The sequence below is a fragment of the Polypterus senegalus genome, chromosome 13 (genome assembly GCF_016835505.1).
Source record: "Polypterus senegalus isolate Bchr_013 chromosome 13, ASM1683550v1, whole genome shotgun sequence".
Taxonomy (NCBI): Eukaryota; Metazoa; Chordata; class Cladistia; order Polypteriformes; family Polypteridae; genus Polypterus; species Polypterus senegalus.
Window position 1 is genome coordinate 106972578 of NC_053166.1, and position 16580 is coordinate 106989157.

Consider the following 16580-nt stretch of genomic DNA (forward strand, 5'->3'; position numbering starts at 1 on the left):
GGCTACTGCAGGACAACTACATATTAAGAAAACCTGAATGTAGCCTGTGTTATTGTATGCAGGAAGAGTCTTTTGAAATCATGACCCATTAATACTTCACAAATCTGTACTTACTGGGTGGAGTGTTACAGTTCGAAACAAAGAAAATGTTCTTTAGAACCTTCATGCGGTTGGGTCGATTGTGAATAAAAAAATCGCTCTGAAGAATTGTAATGGCACCAGTATTTTTAAGACTAGAGGAGAATGACTCAATTCCTTTTTGTCTTCATTTGTTAGGATTCATTTTTGAAACTGTATTCTGAGCTTTCCACATCATCAGTGAGCGTAATAGACTCTGGGAACCAAAGTCGTTAGTAGTATGCGCAGAAAAAAACTCAAATAAGCTTAAATTATTGTCCTGACTTGCTTTTTCTATTACAAGGTCACGCGGAAACTAATAACATGTATTTGCCTGGATTGAATCATTTGCCATAAACACAAACAACATTGGTATACGTTTGCTAATCAACCAATAACCAAGGTGATCTTATTCGTGAATTTAGATTAAAGTCTAGAGTACTTTGCAGTATAATATTTCTATAAAGCGCAAACCTTTACGGAAAAGTACTACATTTCTTCATTTAAATTTAGCCATTGGAATTGGTTACATATTTAATTCTAAACAACAATGTCTTATGGGCATTTGGAATGTTTGCTATTGGGTTTGTGCCTTAATTGCGGCTGATGACGTTTAGTATCGATGTCTGTGCGGTATATCATATCATCATCCTCCAAAACTGCTCCCTAATTCACATCATCGCTGCTACTTGAGCTGTGCTGTCTCATTCTCTAGCACACAGATCCCTGTTTCACCCATCATCTCATTATTTGGCACTGCGGCGCTGTTAAGTATAAGACCATTCTCTTTGTCAGATAGTTAGGTTATTTATCATTGTTTCCTTTCACAAAGGTCACTGTCTGATTTCAAGTACTGAAAGTGCTGAGTGTCTGCAGTGATACCTGCAGCTACAATTATTCCTAATAATATTTTAAAATGGAGGTATGGAAAACTACACTATTTAAACCTTTATTTTCTAATAAATAAATGGAAACTAGAGGGGGGGATACGAAGCTGTAGCAGCGAGGTTAATGTAAATTTCCCCGAAGCCTCGTACGGTTTCTATACAGCAAACGCATTTTATCTCTAATTACTTCTAATGAATTTTGTGACGCTCGTAGGCGACTGCTCGGAATTTTTCCACCTACTAGGTTGTAAGATGAGACAGAACTGTACATCAGTTTCTCTTCTCCTCGTTAACTTGCCTGCCGCAAGTTTGGCTGTGGAACATCTGCCCACGCATCTCGCCTTCTGCGCCGTCGGCTTAATGAGTGTTTAACAACCAAGTATTTCTTTTATTACCTGTGAGTACAATCATGAATGTCAGGATTAGTGTGCCTTCTGCCATGGTAGAACTGCATTTTCACAGTTCGGATGGCTGATTTAATACTTCTACAATTAAGTTGGTAACAAACAAAGTAACCTCCTTATTAAATATAAGCTTTACGATTCCTTAATTCCCAATATTATTTACCAGTTAAGCCAAATTTCCAAATGTTTGTGAACCCATTAAGCGACTGAGCCTGTCTGAACGAGCTTGTTTTTCATATTTCGTATAATGTAGATTATGTTATGTACAGCTACTATATTCTGTATACACATGCAACATTATGCAAAGGCTACCTGGCTGACAAAAACCCAGATAACCTTTAAATATGAATCCATTTTCTGTGTTTGATTTTTTCTATTACAATGTCACATTAAAGCTTGGCTCATCGTATTACTAAAGTTCTAAGAGGTTAACAGAATAGGTTTACGCCCCGCCGCACGACTTTTTCTTGATTGACTCGCACGCCTCAAATGCTCAGTTTAAAAATCTCTATGCATTATTTAGAGGTTCGGATTCTAGTTTCTGCTGCATGAGAGATGGCAGGTTGCTTGGTACGATTTTTTACATTTTTTTGAGCAAGTTGTTAAGTTGTCGCCCACACTTGCAAATGCGTTTTCATTTTTCTTCATTCGTAGAAAGACGTGCAGCACTTACCCTGAATGTGGGCATGGAACTGAGAAGGCACTGAAAGACGGGAACATGTAGTAAAGGACGCTTAGGATTTGTCATATAGCAAATATCTACATAATAGGAATGATGACAGCATTTAGAACATCCATAAAAGTCCGCTCTTTTTACACACGTACATCGCTTGCAAGAGATTATTTCCAATTGCAGACCTGCAGTCAAGAGTCACAAATACTAACTGTATGTCCACCTCATAATGTTGTCTCAAGAACAAAGAGGATGATTCCTGCGTGCTGTGAGGGATGCACAAAATCGCAGAAATCGCAGTTTAGAGCACCTTCGGGAGTTGTTTAGTGAATGATGTAAAGTTAGAGGTGATGTTTCTAATAAGCTACACTATATGTACAGAAACATCATTTAACACTCTTCTTTACAGTGTCATTAGGCTCGCATCGTCGAATCCTTTAAAGATATTTTCTGTATCTTGGTGTCTGCTATGTATATCTTGTTCTGTAATTGGTTCTGCTTTTAAAACGGTTTTTCATCCACCCCCCCAAAAAAAAAACACGGCATATAGAATGTTTAGGAATACATTCACATTTTCAGCATTGACATTTTATTTTGTAACCCGCTAAATCCAGATCAGGGTTGGGTTGGTGGTTCCTGGAGCCTAGCCCAACTAGCATCGGGCGCAAGTCAGGAACAAACCAAGGGCAGGGCGTAGTTCTATCGCAGGGCGAACACACACACACTAAACACACAATAGGGAAAAATTATCGTCATCAGTTCACCAAACGTGCATGCCTTTGGACTCCAGGAGGAAACCAACGCAGACATGATATGAACATGCAAACTCCACGCAGGGCTGACCCTGGACGCGAACCTTATTCTCCTGTGAAGCAGCAGCACTTACTACGTCACCGTGCCGCCATTTCAGCATTGTATTTATAGGACTGGGAATCGAGTAAAAATCAACTAATTAATCGCATAAATGTATGGAATTAATTGCGATTAATCTCATTTAACACTAAAACATGCAATTATAAAATGAATACATAAATCATGAAGTAAATACACACTGAATCATAAATTTAATGCAGAATGAACTCAAAGGAATTAAGAACAAATAATGGTATGGTTTAAACAATTACATTACATCTGACCTTTTAATAAAATACTGCTTGAGCAAGTACAACTTGAATTTGAATGCCTTCTCGAAAAGCAAGTTGAAAAGAAGGTAATAAGAAAGCAAGGCCAATGTATTCATTTCACATTGGCATGCTAGATGTGACAAAGACGTATCAAAGTAAAAATGAAACGATCCAAACGACTGTAGACTTCGAATGCACGGCTGAAGACTGATTTAATTGTCCTGCCACTTCAGACACTTTGGCACGTGTACTGACTTAATGGTTTTGTGATTGACAGAATCGTAGTGTGCCTTGGCATTTTTCTTACAAAAAGTGTGCCACCATAGAAAAACGGTTGGAAAACATTGCTCTACCAACACCTTTGCTCCCGGAGCGCTAAAAAAACATATCGTAGCTATGTCGCTTAAAAACCGACACCATGCATTGCTTGGGTGCTTATATTGCGTTCTTGGCATATAAAGATACTACAAACTGGAATAATGGTATAGGGATAATCATTACACGTCTGTTTCGTAAAATGGTGTTATTATATTAGGGCAGTAAGCACTGTAATCTATGGTGAGTTAAATACAGAGGTACTAGAGGCTTATTTTGTTTAGTACAACTCAAAGATAACTTATCTAGTACTTATGTGATATGCCATTGATTCGATCTTCTTACACAAACATGAACACTTCTCTAGCATTGCACCAGGTCTGCTCTAAACCCACCCCTTTCCTTCCACTCCCCCACACCTATGTCAGTAGGTATAAATCAAGAAAATGAGCACCAATGCATGTGCCGTATCGTTGTGAACCGCGTAATATGAAATGTTAAACCTTTAAATGAAAATTATATTTCATAAACCTTTTCAAAGTATGATCTAAACATGGTAGGGATGTGTATATAATTCGTTCGGTGCAAGTATAACTTATTTGTACTATTGTTTATTTTTTTTTTTTTTTTTTTATTAATTTTATTACAATCAATACATAGCAATCAAGTTTTTACAAAAAAAAAAGAATTATGCTAAGAACAGATCGATCCCCACCCTTGAGAGAGAGAGCAAGCCAAATGGTGTAAAATTTAAGGCTTGTAAAAAATACCTAAATCAACAAATTCTCTGTGCTTTATAAACTCATTTCAAAATATTACTGATTAGATCCTGCCATGTTTTGAAAAAAGTCTGCACAGATCCTCTAACTGAGTATTTGATTTTTTCCAATTTTAAATAATATAACACATCAGTTTCCCACTGACTTAAAGAGGAGAGTTTGGGTTCTTCCAGTTTATCAGAATAAGTCTGCGTGCCAACAGTGTAGTGAATGCAATCACAATTTGTTTGTCTTTCTCCACTTTAAGACCCTCTGGAAGAACCCCAAACACAGCTGTTAATGGGTTAGGAGGGATTGTGAGTCCAAGACTGTCTGAGAGGTAATTAAAAATTTTTGTCCAGAATAATGTTAATTTGGTGCAGGCCCAGAACATGTGACCTAGTGAGGCTGGGGCTTGGTTGCAACGCTCGCAGGTTGGATCATGCCCTGGAAACATTTTGAGAGTTTTAGTCGAGACAGATGTGCTCGATATATAATTTTGAGTTGTATAATTGTATGCTTTATGCATATGGAGCTTGAGTGAATTCTCTGCATTGCTACTTTCCACTTTTCTGATATATTAATTGAGAGGTCATTTTCCCAGTGTCCTCTTGGATCTTTGAAAGGAAGGGATTGTAAAAGGATTTTATATATTGTAGAGATGGAGTCTAACTCCTTGAAATTGAGCAATATTTTTCCAGCGTGGATGAGGGTGCAAGATGAGGAAAATCTGGAAGGTTCTGTTTAACAAAGTTCCTGATTTGAAGATAGTGAAAGAAATTTGTAGCTGGAATGTTAAATTTGGAATGTAATTGTTCATAGGATGCAAAGACGTTGTCTATATAAAGATCTCTAAGCAAGTTAATTCCAAATTTTTCCAGATATTAAAACTGCATATGTTTGTGAGGGTTGAAAGAGGTGGTTCTTTTGCAGGGTGCCACAGAAAGAAGCTTCTCCGTCTTAAAATGCTTTCTACATTGGTTCCAGATTCTAAGTGAGTGGAGCACAATTGGGTTATTAGTGTATTGCCGATAACGTGTGTTTATTGGAGCACAGCAAGGAATACAAAGAAGTACTGCAGGATTTTACTTCTATTGCGGTCCATGCCTGTGTATGTTCTTCTATTTGTGTCCAGGTTCTTATCGCTGTATATTTGCGCCCAGTAATAAAACTGGAAGTTAGGTAGAGCCATGCCACCTTCTGCCTTTTGTCTTTGTAGGGTCGCTCTTTTGATGCGTGGATGTTTAGAATTCCAAATAAATGAGGTTATTGTTGAATCTAATTGCTTAAAGAACGATTTATTAATGTATATTGGTATGTTTTGAAATAAAAAGGAGCTTAGGAAGAATATTCATCTTAACAGTGTTAATTCTTCCAGCTAGTGTGAGATGAAGGGTTGACCATCTATGCAAGTTTGAATCATTTGCCATAAACACAAACAACATTGGTATACGTTTGCTAATCAACCAATAACCAAGGTGATCTTATTCGTGAATTTAGATTAAAGTCTAGAGTACTTTGCAGTATAATATTTCTATAAAGCGCAAACCTTTACGGAAAAGTACTACATTTCTTCATTTAAATTTAGCCATTGGAATTGGTTACATATTTAATTCTAAACAACAATGTCTTATGGGCATTTGGAATGTTTGCTATTGGGTTTGTGCCTTAATTGCGGCTGATGACGTTTAGTATCGATGTCTGTGCGGTATATCATATCATCATCCTCCAAAACTGCTCCCTAATTCACATCATCGCTGCTACTTGAGCTGTGCTGTCTCATTCTCTAGCACACAGATCCCTGTTTCACCCATCATCTCATTATTTGGCACTGCGGCGCTGTTAAGTATAAGACCATTCTCTTTGTCAGATAGTTAGGTTATTTATCATTGTTCCTTTCACAAAGGTCACTGTCTGATTTCAAGTACTGAAAGTGCTGAGTGTCTGCAGTGATACCTGCAGCTACAATTATTCCTAATAATATTTTAAAATGGAGGTATGGAAAACTACACTATTTAAACCTTTATTTTCTAATAAATAAATGGAAACTAGAGGGGGGGATACGAAGCTGTAGCAGCGAGGTTAATGTAAATTTCCCCGAAGCCTCGTACGGTTTCTATACAGCAAACGCATTTTATCTCTAATTACTTCTAATGAATTTTGTGACGCTCGTAGGCGACTGCTCGGAATTTTTCCACCTACTAGGTTGTAAGATGAGACAGAACTGTACATCAGTTTCTCTTCTCCTCGTTAACTTGCCTGCCGCAAGTTTGGCTGTGGAACATCTGCCCACGCATCTCGCCTTCTGCGCCGTCGGCTTAATGAGTGTTTAACAACCAAGTATTTCTTTTATTACCTGTGAGTACAATCATGAATGTCAGGATTAGTGTGCCTTCTGCCATGGTAGAACTGCATTTTCACAGTTCGGATGGCTGATTTAATACTTCTACAATTAAGTTGGTAACAAACAAAGTAACCTCCTTATTAAATATAAGCTTTACGATTCCTTAATTCCCAATATTATTTACCAGTTAAGCCAAATTTCCAAATGTTTGTGAACCCATTAAGCGACTGAGCCTGTCTGAACGAGCTTGTTTTCATATTTCGTATAATGTAGATTATGTTATGTACAGCTACTATATTCTGTATACACATGCAACATTATGCAAAGGCTACCTGGCTGACAAAAACCCAGATAACCTTTAAATATGAATCCATTTTCTGTGTTTGATTTTTTTCTATTACAATGTCACATTAAAGCTTGGCTCATCGTATTACTAAAGTTCTAAGAGGTTAACAGAATAGGTTTACGCCCCGCCGCACGACTTTTTCTTGATTGACTCGCACGCCTCAAATGCTCAGTTTAAAAATCTCTATGCATTATTTAGAGGTTCGGATTCTAGTTTCTGCTGCATGAGAGATGGCAGGTTGCTTGGTACGATTTTTTACATTTTTTTGAGCAAGTTGTTAAGTTGTCGCCCACACTTGCAAATGCGTTTTCATTTTTCTTCATTCGTAGAAAGACGTGCAGCACTTACCCTGAATGTGGGCATGGAACTGAGAAGGCACTGAAAGACGGGAACATGTAGTAAAGGACGCTTAGGATTTGTCATATAGCAAATATCTACATAATAGGAATGATGACAGCATTTAGAACATCCATAAAAGTCCGCTCTTTTTACACACGTACATCGCTTGCAAGAGATTATTTCCAATTGCAGACCTGCAGTCAAGAGTCACAAATACTAACTGTATGTCCACCTCATAATGTTGTCTCAAGAACAAAGAGGATGATTCCTGCGTGCTGTGAGGGATGCACAAAATCGGAAATCGCAGTTTAGAGCACCCGGTTGTTTGTGAATGATGTAATAGGGTGATGTTCGTTCATCAAGATCTCTAAGCAAGTTAATTCCGCAGGTGCCACAGAAAGAAGCTTCTCCGTCTTAAAATGCTTTCTACATTGGTTCCAGATTCTAAGTGAGTGGAGCACAATTGTTATTAGTGTATTGCCGATAACGTGTTTATTGGAGCACAAGCAAGGAATACAAAGAAGTACTGCAGGATTTTACTTCTATTGCGTCCATGCCTGTGTATGTTCTTCTATTTGTGTCCAGGTTCTTATCGACTGTATATTTGCCCAGTAATAAAACTGGAAGTTAGGTAGAGCCATGCCACCTTCTGCCTTTTGTCTTTGTAGGGTCGCTCTTTGATGCGTGGATGTTTAGAATTCCAAATAAATGAGGTTATTGTTGAATCTAATTGCTTAAAGAACGATTTATTAATGTATATTGGTATGTTTTGAAATAAAAAGGAGCTTAGGAAGAATATTCATCTTAACAGTGTTAATTCTTCCAGCTAGTGTGAGATGAAGGGTTGACCATCTATGCAAGTCTTGTTTAATTTTTTCCATGCAGACGACGAAATTTTGTTGATAAAGAGCTTTATGTTTACTTGTGATGTTTACCCCGAGGTATTTAAACTGTTCTGCAATGATAAAAGGAAGGGTGTCTAATCTAATATTATATGCTTGCGAATTCACCGGAAAGAGTACACTTTTATTCAGATTAATTCTGAGACCAGAGAGCTTTTGAAATTCTGTGAGTGCTGCTAAGACTGCAGGCACAGAATTTTCTGGGTCCGATATATACAGTACCATGTCATCTGCATATAATGAGATTTTCTGTTCCAGTCCTTCTCTGCTAATCCCCTTTATCTGATCAGTATTTCGACAATGTATTGCCAGTGGTTCAATGGCAATTGCAAACAGCAGTGGTGACAAAGGGCATCCTTGTCTTGTGCCACGCTCTAGTTTAAAGTAGTCTGAGCAAATGTTATTGATGCAAACTGAAGCTTCTGGGTTAGTATACAGTAATTTAATCCATGCACAAATGTTCGGGCCAAACCCAAACTTCTCCAAAATAGTAAAAGGTATTTCCATTCAATCATGTCGAATGCTTTTTCTGCATCCAATGATAATAATATTTCTGGGGTGTTTGATTTAGTTGGTGAGTATATTACATTAAACAGGCGTCAAGATTTGAAGATAAGTGTCGGCCCCTAATAAATCCAGTTTGGTCTTGTGATATTACGAGGGGAGCACTTTCTCCATCCTTCTAGCTATGATTTTAGAGAGTATTTTAACGTCGTTATTCAGAAGTGAAATTGGTCTGTATGATGCACATTGTAATAAGTCCTTATTTTGTTTTGGAAAGACAGTGATTAGTGCTTGGCGAAAGGTTTGTGGAAGAGATTGGTTATCTCTGGCTTCTGTAAATGTTGCTAATAGGAAGGGAGCTAGCTGAGCGGAGAATTTCTTGTAAAACTCTGCAGGGTAGCCGTCAGGGCCTGCTGCTTTTCCACCTTGGAGTGACTTTATAGCATCCAGTAATTCTGATAATGACAGAGGTTTATCGAGTTCCTCCACACTAAAAGCGCCAATTTGTGGTATCTGTAATTTATCCAGAAATGCATTAGATTGTATATTGTCTTCTTTAAACTCAGTAGTATATAGGGATTTATAGTAGTCTCTAAAAGTGTACATTATATTTTTGTGTTCGATGATTTTATCTCCATTCGTGTTAGTAATTACCGAGATTGCGCTATGCATATCTTGCTTGTGAATTTGTTGCGCTAAAAGCTTATTAGCTTTCTCCATGTTCATAATAATGATGTCTGGATTTGTAAATTAGTTGTTCGGTTTCTTTAGTTGTCAAGAGGTTTAATTCTGAATGTAGAGCCTGCCTCCTCTTATGTAGAGTCTCGCTTGGTAGTCTGGCATGTTCTTCATCTATTTTAGTAATTTCGCTTTTATCTCTGCTACTTTCTTCGCTTCGGATTTATTTCTGTGGGAAAGATATGAGATAATCTGTCCTCTTAAGAAGGCCTTAAGAGTTTCCCAGAGTATTCCTGCAGAGATCTCAGGGGATGTATTTGTCTCTAGAAAGAATTCAATTTGTTTGGATATAAATTCAGTACAATTCTCGTCAGCTAATAGAAGCGGATTGAGGCCATCTGCGGGTGAGTGTATGGGGCTTAGTAATTTCAGCTCCAAGATCATCGGAGCATGGTCTGAAATAACAATAGCATCGTATTTACAAGATTTAATCTTAGGCAAGAAGTTATTATCTATAAAGAAGTAATCAATCCTTGAGTAGCAATGATGTACTGGTGAGTAGAAAGAATATGTTCTTGAATTTGGGTTTAAAAACCTCCAGGGATCTGATAAGTTGTGATCAGTTATAAACTTTGTAATTATCTTTGCGGTGTTAGTTGCCGTTCCCCCTGTGGAGGAAGTCTTATCTAAAAGTGGATTTAGAACACAATTAAAGTCCCCAGCCATTATAAGTTTATGAGTGTTCAGATTGGGAATGGATGCAAATAAATTTTGTATAAATTCCTTATCATCAACATTAGGTGCATAAACATTTATCAAAATCATTTTACAGTTAGATAAGTCTCCCATGACCATCACATATCTCCCTTCAGGATCCAATACTACATCTGATGCTACAAATGGTACTGTTCTATGTATGAGAATTCCCACCCCTCTAGTTTTCTTTGTAAAACTAGAATGGAACATTTGGCCAGTCCAGTCTTTTGCAGCCGGAACTGATCCTTACTTAGTAAGTGGGTTTCCTGTAAAAATACTATTTTAGCATTTAGACCTGTTAGGTGAGAAAGTACTTTCTTTCTCTTTAATTCGTGATTCAGGCCTTTAACATTCCAGCTTACGAAGTTAACTGTCCCATCATGGAGACACTGATTCTGAGTTTTTGATGTCATTTATAGTCTTAACTGGAAGTGAAATAGTTTAGGTCTTAATTTCCTATTCCCCAAGAGTTGTTGCCATGCAGCTTATTATTACGTTGATAGTTATAATTATAAAGATGTACTATTGTTTATTAATTTTAATATATTACATATACAGTATATATATATATATATATATATATATATATATATATATATATATATATATATATATATATATATATATATATATATGAAAATGCGGCCCTGTCCAAAGCACTGCCAGAGATGTTTGCTTCATTGCCGACTAAGGATGCAACAATATTTTTTAATGCGTTAAACAAACCACATTAATCAACAATTACACTATAAACTCATTAAAATAAGAAGATCAGCAGATAATAGGCATTGTCTCAAATAGACAGAATTTCAAATAGAGAACTCAGGTAAAGCTGCTGATGTACTTGTTCAGAGATGAACAGGAAGTGGAGAATGGATGATGAGCAGTCTTGCTATTTCACAATGTTTGATCACTGGACGTGGGGCTTTTTGGGCCTGTGCCACTCTTCATGTGACACACAAATAGCACCTGTGGTCAAAGCACTATGAGGTGAAAATGCTTCCAACAGTACTATCAAGCCACAAAGTAGTAAGAACAATAACTAGATTTATGATACCAAAATGTTATTCTTTAGTAAACGTAATATATGCAATAAGAGTAATAATAAGGGTAAAAGTTTGTATTTAGATACTTCTATTACATTATTAAGCAGTTGGAGTGTTTTAGGAATTCTTTAAGACCATGTGTTTTATTGTTGTTCAGGTGATGCCATAGTGTCCCCATTCTGATGCCACCATGTTGTTTATATGAATGAACTCCATTGCTTGTCATATGCTTTATGACCTGTGATGTCATTGTTACTACCATTTTAAAGTATGGGGTTCTGACTGGTAAAGTTAAATTATTAGATACCTAGTATTACAACCTTTTAATTGTGCTACTTGAAATTAAATTTTACAGAAAAGGTGTAACCTTTGTAGAGTGCAGCCAGGGACCTTGCCCAGCCGGGACACCTCCACACTCGGAGGACCCGGGGAGCAAGCGTGGCCAGAGCGTTACCTCCCCCGGGACGCTAGCTGGCAACCCCCCTGGGTTACAGCAGTGCCTTGGACTCCCACAGGGCTTCATGGGAGTTGGAGTTTGGTGCAACCCTGTTGGGATCCACAGGCACCGCCAGGGGGTGCTGCAGCAGGAGCCGCTGAGCCCTTATGGGCAGTTCTTCCGCCACACCTGGAAATGAGTCATCAAGCACTTGGAGCACTTCCGGGTGCCTTATAAAAGGAGTCAGCAGCCACTATTGGGGGAGCCAGAGTCGGGAAGAGGAAGACAAAGCTTGACCAGAGGAGTGGAGGAGAAATGAGAGAAAGAGACGGAAGCTAATTGGTTGTGTGCTGTGCTTGTCCTGAGACTGTGTTGTACTTGTGGGAAATGGGGGTAAGGAGGTAAAAAGAAAATAAAAAATCAGTCTTGCCTGTGTCGGGTTCAGGAGGCAGTGCCAGCCTGGGTGGTCCACACCTTTCACAAGCTACACTCTGAACTCTCAAATCTAAAAGAGTTCGTCTAATAGAAAAGAGGATTTTGATCTTTGCTTATATTTTTTGGCTTTTGGTTTACATTTTTGATTTTAAAGTTCTGTTTGTTATTTTTCTTGGATATCAATCTGTATTTGAATTCTATCTAATGTACCCCTAATGGCTTAGAATGCAACAGTTATGTTGTTTCCATTGTACACACAGAAGAAAAATAACATTCACAAAAAGTGTGATTAGAATTTATTTGTCAAACACGCTTATTTAAATACTAGATCATGGTCTGCCAATCCTGTTCCTGCAGCAGGAACCAGAATAAATCCAACACCCAGTGGGGTAATGGTCTGTCCCAGGGTGCACACCAACAGATGACCAATTCCTACTCATCACAATAGAAAAGGCAGCCCCGTGGATCAAATTGATAACACCAGGAGATGAGAGAGAGATAGATAGTCAAAGACAGGCAGGGATCAGAAGGAAATTAACCAAAAACACCAAAGCCCAATACACAAACCAAAGGCTAAAGCCAAACATACAAAGCCCTTGATTTCTAAGTTGACTTTTAAATAGCTAAATACAACACAATAATTTGCATAGCTTTCCAGAAACTTAGATAAAAAAAAAAACTCAAGAAACAGCGTTAACAATAATGTAGCCATTGTTGTGGACATTTGAGATCTGGGTGAGAAGACTGGAGATTCTGGCTTTAATGGTTTTAACTTTTGTTTTAGGAGGCGTGAACAAGGAGTTCAAAACTTACAGTCCCACTAGAGGGGAATATCACTGTCAAACTATGGCTAGTAATGGGGTAAACACCATGTCTTTATAAATACAAAGATTTATATAATTTTAAATAAAAAGGTATATTCTTCACAAAACAGCTTTTAACAAAAATTAATCGCCAAAGGATCCAAAGCAAATAAATCAAAATACAGATATTCAAACAATCCTCAAAATGCAGAGGGTTAAAAATCTAGAAATCCAGTAAATGAAATAACCACATGTAAACTCATCTCTCCCAGGCACATTCAAAATGAACCTCCAAGAAATGTTGGAGTCCCTCCAGATTATAGGGCAGAAGTGAGGGCCAGTGGGGCCTGCCTGTTAGGAGAAGACCCACAATATATATGGAACGTAACACAGGCAACTTACATAAACAAAATCAAAAGCGAAGGTTAACATAAATCAAAGAATCAAAATAAATAAAAAAAAGACAAAAAACATGAATTTGAAGTACAGCCAGGGGAGAAACCCTTGTTGAGATATGATAGAAAATAACTCAGTAGCATGTCTTTCTTTATCTTTCCTTTCCTAATTTGTAGAGCTAAAGGCTGAAGAAAAATAAACATTGCTTTAATAATTTGTATTAGGACAAGTAAGAACACTTAACTTTTGGCAATATACACCTTAGGAACCTTAAAATTGCCACCAACTACAATCCCAGAAATATCCATTAGACCTCAATACAATGTATTATTTAGCAGTCAGGTCATCAGCATGATGGCAAACAAACAAATCATTTATTATGAAAGGACATACAGATACATCAGCACTTATCAAGAAGAAATGGTTCAATTGCAAACCATCTGAGAAGAATTATAAATACTGCACACAGTGTCCAGCACTAAAAAATAACCACAGGAGTAATGGATTGAAGGAGTAAGGTTTGAAAAAAAGATATTTGACAGTTTAACTCCTGTTTTATTTTTATCAAACAATTTAAACCTTGCCATCTTTCTTTTTTAAGAGAATTAATGTTAAGTTAAGATGAAAAAGACATGGTCTGATCTCTGGGGTTGTAGTAGGAGACCTGTCTGCAGCTTGTGACCCTTAATTTTACAGGTACCACATGCTTCCTGAAACATGGGTACTTTTATCAGTACCTTTAAAACACACACATACCTTAAATCTGGCACCAAAGGACAAAACACACACGCACTAAAGAAACATATCACTTAGCTCTACTATTCATACTAGTAGAACATTTGGAAATATGCAGATGTTAAGGAACAGGACGGCATGTCATCAGAACAAGAATATCTGGTAGATCAGCAACACAGGATCATGTGTGTTTCTGATTTCTTGTCTGTTTAGCTGTGTTAACGTGGCTTGGTTCAAAAGAGAGGTCCAAAGGTTGGATGGCTGGAGCACTCAGATGTCAAACCACTGTGACAGACAGAGAGACCTGTGATGTCTACTTTTGTTATCATCTTTTTCAAGTACTAATTACATCCAGGTTGTTAGAGATGATTAGTAAATAAGGTTTTTCATATCTAGAAGGCATCACCCATGCTAAATGATGACCAGAAAATAGGCTTCATTGTTCATCCAAGTATTATATTTTCACAGTTTCCTTATTTTTCTGGTGGTTACAACATGATCATTGCATGTCAGGATGTTTCCAGTTATTGATGATGCTTGTTGTGCTGTGTTAGTTCGGTTGTGTTGCCACATTTAACACAGATTCTTCTCACTGTCCAATCAGAAACCATGGATGAAGAAATAATACTGTTCCTTGCACAAAGCCCATCATGTGTCAAAAATGATGCCTACCTGATGTGTATCTTTTTGTTTATTAATCACCTCTAACAACAGGCTGAGTGCCTCTTGAGTATTAGTATGTGAGAATGTAAACAGCAGTAGCGGGTTAGACTTACTAGCTATGGCCATCTATTAGGCCATACTGAGAAGCAAAGGGTCTTTTAGTATGTTTGATCAAGGATAAATAAAAAAGAAGTCTGCACATTTCTTTTGTAATTCTCAACTTTGAAATCTTTATCTTTCTAATTTAAGTACAATTTCCAATTTTTGTTTTGGTTTTGGTACTTGAATTAATGTCTTTTTGGTATTTGATCCATTTTTGACACTATGCCTACTATTCATCTCCTGGTCCATATTTTTTATCCTTCTTTTCTCAGCCTTTATGCAGGATATATTCAAATACTATGGTTGTTGCCATACATTTTGCTAATCAGACAGCAGGAATTCTCAGTGTTAGATGCCAATCAACCACCTTGACAGAGGATTGCAACAGATTGCTAGGCTGTGCCCCAGTCTGGAAGTAGAAAAGTATGTTCTTCCACTTAGCAATCTTCCATTATTACGCTGTCCACATGCCAAAAACAGAAAAGATTTTGTGAAGAATTGTAAGATGTTAATATAAAGAGAAAGCAGAAAAACTGCTTTAGGGAACTGTTGAACTAGCAGTGGTCCTGTATGCCTTGCTGGTTTGGAGTGGGCAGAAGAAAGCCTTCCCACTGGCATTAATCATGTGATAGCATTGGGGTGTACTTAGAATTTCTCAAGTAACCCCCTTAGAAATTTCTCTGGTAAATCATGGGAGCTGTGATGATAGAGTAGAAGACTATTCTTTTCTACAATTAGGGCAGGAACAGATTATTGATGGAAATGTACACTCTGTGGGTTTATAAGTAGACAGGATGTTCAAACAAAAAAATCATGCTTCTTGTTTATCATTATGATAGATCACACCAACACATGTATGGAATTTCTGCAACTATCCAAAAGTACACAACAAAAAATCAGCATCCATTGGCAGAAAACCTCATGCCTGGTGTGAGTGTGTAAGAGTACAGCAAACTCTTAAATAGAAATAATTTTAGTCAATAGAGAGTTCTCATTAGCTTTGGATTAAAGATAAGTGTAATTTACGTTATAAGTAATGTCATTTCAATTTTATAAGTCATTACAAGCCAGTTAGTGGCACTAGGAGTTATCTTTCTTTCAAGAAACCTCTTTTTTTTTTGTCCAGGGTGTTAGAGAAGAAGCAGGCCAATGGCGAGACCATTGAGCTCACTGAGGAAGGCCGGCCAGTTGAGATGAAAGAACACTCTCGTCCTATGGTGGACTGCACATGTTTTGGTTTACCCCGCCGTTACATCATTGCCATCCTCAGTGGCATTGGCTTTTGCATTTCATTTGGCATCCGCTGCAACCTGGGTGTAGCCATTGTGAGCATGGTGAACAACAACACAGTCTATGAAGGAGGCAAAGTCATCATTCAGGTCAGTGGGCTGCTGAGGCAAGTAGCAAGACAATGGCTAAAACTGGATTATTTATTTTTGTATTTGTTTTATATTTTGTAGAAATAATGCAATTGCAAAATAACATAATTAATTAATATCTTACATAATAACCAATATCAGAAAGTGATTTTCAGTGCATTTACCATAAAATATAATCAGTCTTCTGGAGGTGTAGTAATGAAGTATCTCAAGAATCCACTGTCCTGGGTTCAAATCCCAAGCTTGCTGTCGGTGCAGAGTTTGCAAGTTATCCCCATAACTCCATGTGTTTTTCTTTGAGCTCTGCTATATTTTTTCTTCCACATTCCCAAAGACATACACGTAAGGTAAATTGCATTTTGTAAACTGGCAGAGTGTGGAAGCATGTGAGTGGATCCTAAAACAGGCATGTAGCATCCAGCATGGTTCTTGCCTTGT

The 16580-nt window shown here is 37.5% G+C and overlaps 1 protein-coding gene across 1 annotated transcript in view; it reads left to right on the forward strand.

Annotated features, from left to right (window-relative positions):
- Positions 1 to 16580, forward strand: part of LOC120542440 (vesicular glutamate transporter 1) — a 162146-nt gene that overhangs the window by 96570 nt on the left and 48996 nt on the right. The window contains exon 2 of the mRNA XM_039774923.1: positions 15890 to 16142. Coding sequence (XP_039630857.1) covers positions 15890 to 16142 — 253 coding nt within the window. The remainder of the gene's footprint in view (positions 1 to 15889; positions 16143 to 16580) is intronic.